Source organism: Arabidopsis lyrata (genome assembly GCF_000004255.2).
Source record: "Arabidopsis lyrata subsp. lyrata unplaced genomic scaffold ARALYscaffold_5, whole genome shotgun sequence".
NCBI lineage: Eukaryota > Viridiplantae > Streptophyta > Magnoliopsida > Brassicales > Brassicaceae > Arabidopsis > Arabidopsis lyrata.
This window is the reverse complement of record NW_003302551.1, coordinates 370,169-383,676: the sequence shown is the minus strand read 5'-3', so window position 1 is coordinate 383,676 and position 13,508 is coordinate 370,169. Positions and strand designations below refer to the sequence as shown.

The 13,508-nt window shown below is 29.6% G+C and overlaps 2 protein-coding genes across 2 annotated transcripts; both read left to right on the top strand.

The window, feature by feature from the left end:
* The first annotated feature begins 6,220 nt into the window (after positions 1–6,220).
* LOC9312838 (nudix hydrolase 17, mitochondrial) lies at positions 6,221–7,724 on the top strand. Its single transcript, XM_002876724.2, has 5 exons — positions 6,221–6,543; positions 6,628–6,733; positions 6,817–6,900; positions 6,985–7,113; positions 7,211–7,724. Exons 1-5 carry the CDS (start codon positions 6,458–6,460, stop codon positions 7,352–7,354), a joined length of 549 nt encoding a protein of 182 aa, XP_002876770.1. The 5' UTR covers positions 6,221–6,457; the 3' UTR covers positions 7,355–7,724.
* A 3,882-nt stretch (positions 7,725–11,606) lies between these two features.
* LOC9312837 (cysteine-rich repeat secretory protein 12) lies at positions 11,607–13,251 on the top strand. The gene is made up of 3 exons (XM_021025255.1): positions 11,607–12,436; positions 12,686–12,814; positions 12,991–13,251. Exons 1-3 carry the CDS (start codon positions 11,713–11,715, stop codon positions 12,999–13,001), a joined length of 864 nt encoding a protein of 287 aa, XP_020880914.1. The 5' UTR covers positions 11,607–11,712; the 3' UTR covers positions 13,002–13,251.
* Positions 13,252–13,508: the final 257 nt, after the last annotated feature.

Below are 13,508 nucleotides of genomic sequence, written 5' to 3'. Positions count from 1 at the left end.
ATATTAATTTTCCACACAAAAAATTTGTATTGTGTAACACTAACTCGATTTTTTTTAAAGTATATGTTGAATGAATTACCTGAGTTGGTTCTTTCCGACATTTGTTAAGTATAAAACGACAATCGACGAAAATTAGCCTAAATATCATTGAAAATTTTCCTTATATGTTATGCAGGTGTTCAAAACTTCAAATTATATGATAAATTTACATGCACTGATGGTCCTTAATTTTATACTTATATCTGACGTAAATTAATATATTAGTTGGGTCCATATTCGTATAAACTTGACTCTAACCATTGTTTATTTACTAATGTAATCTTCAATACAAATATAAAAAAATGTTGGGTTTGGTTGATCCAACAAAATTGCCCCCACATTTGTCTACGGAGAGCCCATCAGGTCACATGGTGGCACTAATTGAATCTCACTTTAATATATTTATACAAGCAAACGTATTTTTTCATTATGGTATAATCATTAGAGATGTTGGAGGATTATCATACATTTGAAATAAGCATGTCCATAATTAGACAGAAAAATTAAACCTTTTGTATAATTCATATTTTGAGACAAAACACTCTATTAAAAATAAAAATCCAACTACATATCTCAAGCCAACGATTGGTTGGAATTTTTTATATATGTAACGACAACAAAACATAAACAAAAAAAAAACAAAAAATCAAGAAACCTACGTCCACAAAACTATATCTTTGGTCTAAATTGTGATCAACTATACTGGTCTATTCGTCTATGATTCGTAGAGTTTTTCCAAACCTAATGATAGGACAAACGAATTATCACTTGGGACCATGATGTACTCTGTTTTTTTGGAATTTAACGTCACAAGATCATTATTAGCATAACATTTTTTGGTTAAAACTAATATCTTCAACGTTTTCACGGTCATTGCATAGGTTTTATAAGAACTACTCAAGGCTTTAAGAAATAATGATTGAGCTTAACATTAGCAGACGATCAAACAAAAATAACCACGATCTAAGCTCATGCACACGAGCAAACAAATCCGCTCTCAACTAGGAATGAAAACTATTCGTATATAACTAGAATCAATAACCACCAAATGTCGTTAGCTCAACTGGTAAAGATCCTAAGCGAAACTTAGAGGTCGCCGGTTCGAGTGACGTTCGGGTCTGCGGGGATTATGAGTTTTGGCCTAGAACCTCCTGGTATTAATAAAAAAAAACAAAAAAAAACTAGAATCCATAACCATGATTTATTATCTTCAACAGTTTCATTTGTTTACATATACTTCAATATATCCTCATCAGAATCAAACTATTTTCACACTAATTTGTTTTGGGTATATAGAACTCATCATGTTTTTTTAATAAAAAGAAACTCGGTAGCATTGTACAATTTTGTTTTGGACCACAATTGTTGGTTTGAATCATAGTTAGCAGTATAGACGTTCTAAATTGTAAGAAAACTATCTCTTCTGCATGGACCCAGGAGTATTATGGAATAACTTGCTTTGGAATATTCCCAAGCGTCAATAGTTAACTGATGATATCTAAGGTAAAACTTAGAAATCGATAATTCAAATGGTATTTGGAAAAAAGCTCTATTAAATGTTTTGGTTTATGGAGAAATATGTACGAATCCAGGTTCAGAACCTTTTAGTTCTTCAAAATATATATTTTTAATTTCAAAAAATAAATCCTTAAATTTACACTAAAACGTAGACTTTTTAATAAAATATTAGAAGAAAATGAAATAATATTATTTTAACCCCTTTAAGACAAACCTACTTGTATTAAAAATACATAAAACTATATATATTGAGTTTTCATAACAATCATAATTTGTCAAGTAGTCATAAATGAAAGCAAAAAAAAAAAGACAAATTATAAAGAGAGAGTTGATAACAAATGTATTATTAGAGAGGGAAAGAGAGCATGTGGTGTCCGACCATTTCAACTCTCAAGACTTGCTCCGGTCTTCCTCTGATGCCGACATCTTCTTTCTTTTTCTTCAGGTACTAGAAACGTTAAAGCATTCAGGCATACTATTAATTAATATATCTCACCAATATATTTTAGTTTAACATTTTAATAGCTAATAAAAAAAAAACCGAAATTCAAACTAAGGTCCCAAATTTACAACTGATCGATGCATAAACTTTGTAGTGGTTAAGAAAATAAATCCAGTAAAAGGTTAAAGGTCGATGCAAAAGTTCGACCAACCGAAAGAAATGGTTATTTTAAAATAAATTTTAAACTCATGTAACTAATTTTCTACGATTTTCCATGTCATGCGTTTATTTAGCAGTTTAAGTATAGACATTACAATATTCAACGCCGTTTTCAGATTTTGTTTTATTCATAATAGTACATAATATATGTGAGAAGGAGAAGGGTTAGGTTTAGGTTTTGTGAGTAAAAATAATATATTTCTCATACATTTACGAAGATTTCCTTCCTTCTCTGAGTCTACTACTCAACATTTAATTAAAATGGATTTTTGTGCATGAAACAACTAAAATTCAAATCAAATTCTAGAAAGTCGCTTTTCCTTCTTCTCGATACTATTATGGTTATAATTTTAGATGCATGGAATCGTAGAAAGTATTCCAAATTAATTTCAATGTGAAATCTAGAAGAAAACTTTAACGGGCAAATTAAAGTCTTTAATTGATCGTTAGTTTTCTAGAGACTGTAAATAATACTGTATTTCTAGAAGAAGAATAAAAGAAGTCATTAACAATTCAAGAAAATAACACCTAATTTACAACCCGAATCCAAATATAATATGTATATGAATTATGCTTATTTCATTTACATCGATGTTCCAAATTTTATTATTGCTTTGTACGGTTAGATATTTTTATTAATTTCCATGTAAAGTTTTAAATGGATTTTTATATATACATCTATACTTATATTGTTTGTTGCATATAAACAAAATGATGTTTTTTTTTAATTAAAGTGTGTCAAAAACAGATGAGAAATAACTAATTTCTAGTTAGTTAATCTGCTTGTGCTATATTGGTAAATTGTGCTGGTTTAGTTTATTACTCATTGCAAAACAAATTGAACAATGGATCTTTTAATTCGGTGCGAAAACATAGATTATTCAAATCTATTTTTTTTTTAAACTAAAAAAAATATAAAAAATAGAATGCCATTTATTGATCTATAATCCCGATATCCCATGCTGCCCTCGTGGTCGTGTCCATTTCCTAGTTTTTCGGAAATTATTTCATATCCATAATTTCAGCCAAAAATAATAATTCAATTATATTTTGCTATATATTCTAACAAACAAATGTGTTTGTAATAAAGTCGCATGGAATCCAAATATATTAGGGCAATAAAAAAATGAGAATGAATATTAATCTTAAAAAAAAAAACATCAAATGATCATTGATTAATGATTATTAAGACTCTTTCCTGTCCATGTAATTTGTATAGCGAGTGTCTTAATGTCTTTGTGGCTGAGAGAAACATATTGTGCGGCGGTATCTCTAATTCTCTATGTCTGACCAATTATATTCCATTGCTTATTCCATTTATGGTGGTCACAGTTTATCCAGAAGTAGCTTCGAATTTGATTATGTTTTTCATATTTTGTAGACAACACAATTTAATCGGTAACAAAATATTTCGGCGTCTGTTTTGGATTGGCATATTAGAATTTTCGCATAGCTTTAAGCTTTTGAATAGTATAACACTTTTAGTTATCCATCACCATGGGACTCTTGATCTACTTGCCTATTGTAGTAACATAATTTGATAATATGCATGCGAATCGTCTGTCCTATATTTAACCTGCTTGCGAAAAAAGAATAAATTATTGTTCAAACTTATCTAGATATATAGCAACAATCAAAATAATATTAAATCGTTCAAATTGTCATATAAATGATTAATAAGCTTAATAAATATGATTGAAGCTTTGTCAAATGTTACAAATTTGGATATATTTTCTTTTAAATTATTATTAGAACACAAGAACCATGATGTAGGTCATTATGCGTTAAGTTTCATGTGAGGTGATGAAAGAAAATCCATTTTGGGTGACTAAAGAGGAAAGATTCTAAAACGGTGGCTAAAATTTAAATACTGATGGTTGAACCATTAAAACAATACATATCACACATTTGCAGGAAGGTTTCATATTCGATAAGTCTTAATTTATAATAATATTTTTTATCCAGCAAAATTCATTGAACCTTTTATGGTGCATTTAGCTAATATGTCTATGTTACCATACCTACTCAATCCTCAAGATTGTTTCTTTTCGTATTTTTCTACAATCTGATTTGACACTTGGACTTACAAAATTAATTATCAACTTAATAGAAGTAATGAGAAAATTATAAATGTTTATAAATTTCAACTACATACATCATTGAACTAATCAAATACTCTCTATTTTACAACAAATGTCGTTTTGACATTTTAATATCATAGTTTCACAATGAGGTTAATTCGTTTAGTTTTTAGTTTAAGTGAGCTAAAGAAAGGCATCGGTAGGTCCTATTTGTCGTGCCGTAGTGTATGTTCCATGCATGGGACTCTATATATCGTAGTCAAACAAAAACTTAATATAATCATATTCGACCCATGAGGTTTGTATATAATTATGAATCTTCTTGGATTAAAACTGGTCCAAACCACGCCTTATACATTAGCAGCTTTATATTGAATAAAACGATCGGATTACTTGTAATATATGTAAACGACTGCATCACTCTCGGGTAAGGAAAAAAACGTAGATACATCGCACATACATCAAACGTAAACTAACCGCGATTCAAACACGCACTTGATCGATCTAGCACATAGGTTAGGAGGCGTCGACGCACGTGACCATGTCTCTTCCAAAGTCAACATAAACGTGCCGCGTAAGGATAGAGACTACTTTTGTTGTTGTTTTACTACGTTTCTAATATTATAAATTGTACGTGTTTAATTAGTAAAACCCTAATGGCTAATGTCTCTCGTTATTAACCAATTAAACCCTACAAATCGAGACCACGAAGCGACAGAGAAACCCCTTAAACACTTTGACAGGGACAACGTCCAATTATTATTTACGTTGAATTATGTATTCGCTTTTATGCCTTAAATTGATTCTCTTGCTTCTTAATTTTGTTGACCTATACAAATTTGTATAACCGGGCGTTTATTGTTGAAATCCATGCTACTTTTATTAATCTACACTCTACCATGTAAATTTTACAGTAAGAACTAATGAAACAAAAAGAAAAAATGACTAATAAATGACCATTCAAAAAGTATCTCAACTTGTAGCATTATTCTATAGAGTATATGATACTCTATAGTCTCTCCATTCTTTTATAAGTGATATTTTAAGAAAATGCACATAGATTAAAAAATCATTTAATTTTTATTTATTTCTAAACTAAAACATCATTTACTATCTAATCAACCAATAAAATACATAATATAAATCGTCAAACCAATAAAAAATAATTAATTTTGCATTGAAAATTGAAAACATCATCTATTTATAAAAAAAAATTAAAAGCTTAAAACATCACTTATAAAAGAACGGATTGAATATTGTTAAAGTGTATTGATGCACGCTAATATGTCTTTAAGTTAAATGATACAGAAAATTGCCCCACACTTGCAATATATACAAAGTGTTTTTAATTAACAAAGTTTTGTTGGTTTGTCCATATTATTTAATATCTAACACTTGTTGTTTGCGCCTACTTTAAACTACATTGTTCCGAAATTTACAAATTTATCGAATTATTTCCCGTATAAAATGTAAAATACTATATACGATGGAAATAAGCATCATCATATTTGGATTCATTGAGGAATAAATAAAAAAACTTTTAATTAAATTTCCGAGTATATAGTATTTTACATTTTATACGGGAAATAATTTGATAAATTTGTAATAAAGCTGTTGAGATGATCTCATTAATAAAGGTTTTGAGATGAGATCATTGATAATTTGATAAACATATGTCAACAATATTAACATAAATTAACTAAATATGGATATCATAGAGAAGGGATAAGTTTGTATTTTATATTTACGAAATGAGATAAATTTAGACTTTTAGATATATGTTATGGTACTTAAAATTAACATTAGCTTCTCGACCAATGAAGAAAATTCCAAGTATTCATATTTGATTTTTTTTAAACAAAAAAAAAAGAGGGGCCGTTTTATTATATAAAGAAGATAAGCTATTGGAGGTTGAAACAACGCTTTTTGTCTCATCTCCTTCTTCTTCTCTCTCTCTCAAATCTTGTTTCAGGCGTAACGAATCGAATCATAAACACTTAAAGCAGAAACAAAAACTCAACTTTCGATCTTTTAACCGACCAAAGATTCGTGGGTTCTTCTTCGTTTCGACAGATTCTGTTCCGTTTTAGCTGTTACGCTCATCTTTGCTTTTATACATCAGACCCTTCTCTTCTCTTCCTTCTTTTATCTAAGTAAAATGGGTGTTGAGAAAATGGTGTGTTTGGCTTCTCGCACGGGTCGTCAGTTTCAGAGATACAACAAAGGTCGTCGTCAAGTCGTTGGGTATGTTCTTCTTCTTCTTATACATATAGATCTGATCTCATAGATTTTACTCAAAAAATGGAATTTTTTTGGGGAAATTTGCAGATGTGTTCCTTACAGATTCAAGCTATCTAATGATGGTAAAATCAGTGATGAAGTAGAAGTTCTTGTTATCTCTTCTCAAAAAGGTCACGCCTTGATGTTCCCCAAGGTACAATAAGAATCTTCTTATAAAAAGTTTGGATTTTTATGTTTACCCAAGACTTGATTTGATGATTTTTGATCAAATTTCAGGGTGGTTGGGAGCTTGATGAATCTGTAGAAGAAGCAGCTTCAAGAGAATGTCTTGAAGAAGCTGGAGTTCTTGGCAACGTTGAGGTATTTTAAAGTTCAATCTTGTTTTATTTCTTGATCTATTTGATATTTTCTGTTCTTAATTTTTTTTTCTTTTGAATTTGGCAGCATCAACTTGGAAAATGGGATTTTTTAAGCAAAAGCAGAGGAACATACTATGAAGGTTTAATGTTCCCTATGCTTGTTACAGAACAACTTGAGCTTTGGCCTGAACAACATGTTAGGCAAAGAATTTGGGTCAGTATCTAGCTAAATAACTATTCTTTGTTTTTGAAACATATCTAGGAGCTTTTAATTTGTTTACTGATTGATATGTATTTATTGGGGATAACAGATGAATGTAACCGAAGCAAGAGAAGCTTGTAGAGATTGGTGGATGAAAGAAGCATTAGATGTTTTGGTTGTGAGACTTTCGTCACCAATGAATCAACCAAAGGAAGAGAAGACTATTTCAATCTCTATTGAAACAATGTGTTGATTGCTGATTGTGATGGGAGTTCATGAGCTAATGGATCTCTGTAGGTATTAAATAGATGGGTTTCAATTAGTTATTGAGACGGCGAAAAATTGATTTCGAAAAGCTGATGCAGAGGAGGACAAAAACAAAGATGGGTAGATTTTTAGGTTTTGGAGGAAGAAGATTAACATCATGTGATTTAAGAAGTCTTGTGTTTGTGTTTATAATGTTTCTGCAAGAACTTCTTAAGGTATGATTAAGAGGGAAGAAGATAAACTTAGAGTGCAAGCAAAAACTGTATAATTGTGTTTCCCTCTGTTTATGTTTCCTCTCTCTTCTTTGAATTTGCAATGGAGACATTTGATTTTATCATGATGTTTTGTGATTGAGAGATACTTAAATTATGCAAGTAGATGATACGTGGCGTGATATGATTGATTAGAAGAAATATAAGCAGGAATAAGTTACTCTAATCATATAAAGAAAACATGTCATTTTCAAAATTTATTATGAAAATATAAAAATAATGTTGATGAGTCATCATCAAAATGGCTTTATCTTTTGGAAATCTTTGGTTCACATTTTGTGTAACTTGTCCTTTTCCCAGCTACCTATTCATTGTCACCAACCAACATCTTAGCCGTGAAGTTAGATGGTATCTCCGTATATATTTTTACAGTACTTTTTTGCTTTAATTCTTTTGGATCCGGGTTTGACCTGATTTTAGTCTGTTCGGATCTTTATTAAGCAATTTTAGAGATGTTGTCTTAATTTCAAACTGATAAATGAAGTCATGTTGTCTTTAATTCATCTACTTATTCTTATACTATTTCCATATTAATCAAAATCTCCGGATACTTAGCATTTACCATACCTAATTGATTAACTCCATTTTTACCAAAATCAATACAAATAACATCTCACATACCTTAAGTATATAATGTTCCTTTATTTTCAAACGACATTAATTTTTAATTAACACCTAAATCTAATTATATATGATATCTACAAACTAACCATATTTGTTATTTACCTTAACTACTTCTAACAATAAATATTTTGATTACAATAAATATTTTGTAAAAAATTGATTTGGGGAAAATTGTTCTTACGAAAAATAATTTGATTTGTTATGAAAATTAATATTTGTTATTTTTCTAAATTATTTTTGTCATTAAAATACATAAATAGTAATAATAATTTGGCTAGACCATCAAATGAAAATAGTTAGTTATTTAATTTTTTATTTAATATTACGTAATTTTTTTTGGGTAATATTTTCTGATGTGGGTGAACAAATAATTTTCTTATTTATGAAAACAAAACTATAAAATCTAAATTAGTTTAAAATTTGGGATAACTATAATCCCAAAAATAAAACTAATTGGAAACTAATCCCAACAATCAATCTACATAAATGGCATATTCTTTACAACCTTACTAAATCGCATTTAAGTCATTATTTGTTTCCAATTATGATTACAAACCTTTGATTTAATGGTATTAATATACCTATTTATTATTAAATAAAAATATTATTAAAAAAAACAAAATGATGTTGAATTTCCAAATTAACAATCAAAATATTTTTCTATAATATTAAATACTAAACAAAACAAATACAACTTAAAATTTAATATTTTTTCAAAAACGCATCTCGATTCTTTAATAAGAAGTTTAAACATTATAAATATTTAAACTTTATACTACGGGTGAAATCCTAAAATTGACGGTTTTGGATTGATATTAATACGAGATAATATAGTACGGGTGAAATCCAAAAATTTACAATCAAATAAAATTAACAAAACAAATATAACTTAAAATTTTTAGTTATAAAATATCATTTCGCGATGTACTATACATTTAAATCAAACAAAACAACAGCATATATCTATAGATCATCTTAAAAAAATATTGAATATTTATTTAATAAAAATATAGACCCGCGGTGTACCGCGGGTTAACATCTAGTTAAATAATTATAACAATAACAATAATGGTTTTGATTGGTAAAATCCTATCGCAGTACCACTTTCGTTGTAACCAACCATAAAAACGATACAAAATAAGAAATTTCAGTTTGTTCTACCCATATCTCTTAGACTTTTACGGTTTTACCACTACCGCTTTTAATTTTTTCTATATCGTTTATCGGTTTTTGTACTGCTAAAAACTGTGTACCGCTTTGCCTTATCAATCAAACTCAATATACTATTATTATCCAGTATAGCAAGGTTGTTTGCTTATTAAAAAAAAAAAAAAACTTGAGGTTGCAATAAAAAAGCAAATATTTGGTAGTCTGCTGTGTTGATTTTAGTACCATTAGTTTTGGAAAAATATGAAAGATCCATGTCTTAAACTTAATCTATTTGTGGGAATCTAGTGGTTGAAGAGTTTTGATCAATTCTTACGTTTTATTGGTTCATTTGAAGAATTAATTATTGCTATTTTATTTAACAGCATCTAATTTTTTTTTACTAATACAACATATGTAAAGAAGCAATTTTCACATTTTTCTATTCTCGTACCCAATTTTTAATCCCAATTTCTTAAAATAATTTGATAAATTTGTATATACTATATCTGTGTTTCTGTTCGTTAAAGATTTCTTTGTTACAAGTAATTTTAAATATGCGTTCACATATTTGCATTGAATTCTAACAAATTTACATCGGATATATAACTATTTTATAACTTTTATTTGTAACAAATTGATGAAAACATGAATTAAAATTTGAGCTGTGCCATGCCATGCATGAGCAGCTGGGTGAGGCCCGTTATTTAAATTTGGGCCTATATTGATTCACATGAATTAAAGTCACAAATTGCCATATGAACTAAATAAAACGACGTCCTTCATTGCCATATTAAGGTTCTTGTTCAACATTTCCGCTGATTGCGACCTTATACCTTCAACAGAAGTTTCAAAATGGATCGAAAACACCAAAAATATGGTACAAATGGTGGAAACAGTTGAACAATTCATAGTTTTAGTTTTACGGTCAAAGTAAAAATTGAGTTATATTGATGAAAAAAAAACATATATAGATCAAATTGTGTTATAACTTATCTCTTATATAATGGATTAAAGTACTTTCTTAAAATCGGAGTTGAATTTTGATTATCTTTTTTGGACCGTAATTTTAAGTAGTAGATTTTTAATTTACTTTTATTTATTTGGCAAAGATTGTAATTTTTAAGTTTTTACAATTATAATTTTTTTGGACACTGGTTACATGTTTCAACTCCCCCATTATTTAAATGAGTGTTACAATTATAATTTTTAAGTTCTTTAATTTATTGCAAAATACTGATATTAACCACTTATAGAGAAAGAGAAGTAACCAGATAATATTAGAAAAATATAAATTAATCAAGAAAAATAGACAGGAAAACAAATTAAACTACTCCAAAATCTTTTTATTTGGCAAGTAAAACTATGCCATATATTAAAGAGATTAACTAAGTAAAGTTAATTAAGCTAATCTCTTACTAAAAAGAGTTTGTATATTATTTAATTTATAACTTATAAATTTGTAAACTATTATTAAGTAACAAGTTATTAATAATTAATTATATTGGTTCTACTAATTTTGATAATAGATACTCTCTCTTTTTTTTTTTTAGCAAAGATAATAGATACTCCCTTTTGTTTCATATTTTATGATGTTTTAGGCATTTTGTTTTGTTTTAGTGTTTCACAATAAAAGATGATTTAGAAAGAAAAAAACAAGTTTCTATCGTAAGCATTAAATACATTCAATTTTGTGACTATTTATATTCTGCAGTAAATTTTATTAACTAGATTATTTTTAGTTAGATATTAAATCATGTTTTGTATAAAAAAACACAAAACAAATAAATTAATTAATTATTTTCTTAAAATGTGTGCTTTTATCCTAAACAATTTGAAATATACAGAATATTTGCTAAAAAATATGATGAATAATGTAAAAATGACCTCTAGCAAAAAAAAATACTCTGATATTTGGTAATAAAATACTCACATTTTTCATTCTGGCACAGTTTAAATAGTTTGAAATAATCCTAGTGATCAAAAGATAATAGTTATAATCTCTGATAAATCTGTTCATATAACAAAGATCACCTAAATCGGGAATGCATGTGTGTAAAATTAACTTAACAAAAATAATCAGCGCATGATTACATTACCAAGTACTTTAATACAAAAAAATTTACATTACCAAGTAAACCATAAACTGATAAACAGATGATAAAAAGATAAAAATAATGAAAGTGTTTCATAATCATATAGTAACGCACCAAGCATAAAAAAAGTTGCGACGTTCTCATACTTTCTCGAATCACATACCACAGAGACAGAGAGAGAAAAAAAAAAGCAATCGTCGAAAGTCATGTTCGCTACAAAACTAGTTCTCTTTATCGCCGTCGTGTCACTTCTCGGAACATTTTCATCCGCCGCCGTTGATACTTTCATCTACGGTGGTTGCTCACAAGCAAAGTACTTTCCGGGATCGCCTTACGAGTCAAACGTAAACTCGCTACTAACCTCATTCGTTAGCTCAGCTTCTCTCTACACATACAACAACTTCACCGTCAACGGAATCTCCGGCGACATCTCCTCCGTCTACGGATTGTATCAGTGTCGCGGCGATCTATCCTCCGGCTCGGGAGATTGCGCAAGATGCGTCGCGCGAGCCGTTAGCAGACTCGGGAGTCTCTGCGCCATGGCGTGCGGTGGCGCGTTGCAGCTCGAAGGCTGTTTCGTTAAATACGACAACACGACGTTCCTCGGCGTGGAAGATAAGACGGTGGTGGTTCGCCGTTGTGGGCCACCGGTTGGTTATAACTCGGACGAGTTGAATCGTAGAGACTCGGTGGTGGGTTATTTAGCGGCGAGTAGCGGTGGTTCATACAGAGTAGGAGTGTCAGGGAATTTACAAGGTGTGGCGCAGTGCACCGGAGATCTCAGTGCGACCGAGTGTCAAGACTGTTTGATGGAAGCGATCGGACGGCTGAGATCGGATTGTGGAGGAGCCGCTTGGGGTGACGTGTACTTAGCCAAGTGCTACGCGCGTTACTCTGCGCGTGGAGGACACTCTAGAGCCAACGGCTACGGTAATGTCTTCTTTGCTCCGTTGCTTTTGTTTCTCTTAAGGTTTTTATTTGATTTTTTATACAGTATTTAATTAATTATAAGTTTTTGTTTTTGTTTTTTTATCTTCTCTTATTAGTAGAGGTTTCTATTTTCAAGATTGGTTTTTTGTTTATGTTCAACTTCTTCTTTGCATAGAATTTATATTTTATGAATGTAATATTTATGATAATTGTATTGTTAAAAATGTTTTATTTTTGGGATTTAATTAGGTGGGAGTCGTAACAATGATGACGATGAGATAGAGAAAACACTTGCAATCATAGTTGGCTTAATTGCTGGAGTTACGTTACTCGTCGTATTTCTCTCTTTTATGGCAAAATCGTGCGAGAGAGGTAAAGGTAAATAAAAATGACCCATCCCTACCCTAACTAATCTAATAGACATTATCATCACAATCAAATATTTTTATGATTAACGGATCTATATGTAATGGAGCCCAAAGATAAGGCACTATGATCCGACTTTTTTGTTGTTGTTGTTTATATCATCTATTAATGTTTTTTTAATATATCAGGTGGGAAGTAAATAACGTTATGGGCTTTTGCCTTTCGCATCTTGACTCTTTGTATCATCAATATATGTTTTTTAAAGAATTAAATGCGTAAAGGAGAAAGAAAAGCGAAGAGATTCTTCATATTCTCCACTATAATCCTAAAGGATGTTTCTTTTTTGACCCACTTTAATTTAAGTTTTACTATTTTTCAAATGTATAGAAAACTCTCGCCGTTTAGATTTGTGATCGTCTCTTTACGTAAGAACATTTAAAAGTGGCGCATATGCAATTTATTTACGATATATATATTATCATAAACCAAAACTAGCTATACATTTTGTGTTACCGTTCGTGACAAAACAATGTATGTTTCTGTTCTATGAATCTAAACCAAAACTAGCTATACATTTTCTTGTTTCCAGTATATAAATAGTTTTTGTTCTTTCAAAACTATTACTATCTTCAATTTCTCTCTTAGCTTTTTCATTTGCAAAACGCATCGGTGTATCATTTCTATTATATATTAATGGGTTTTTAGT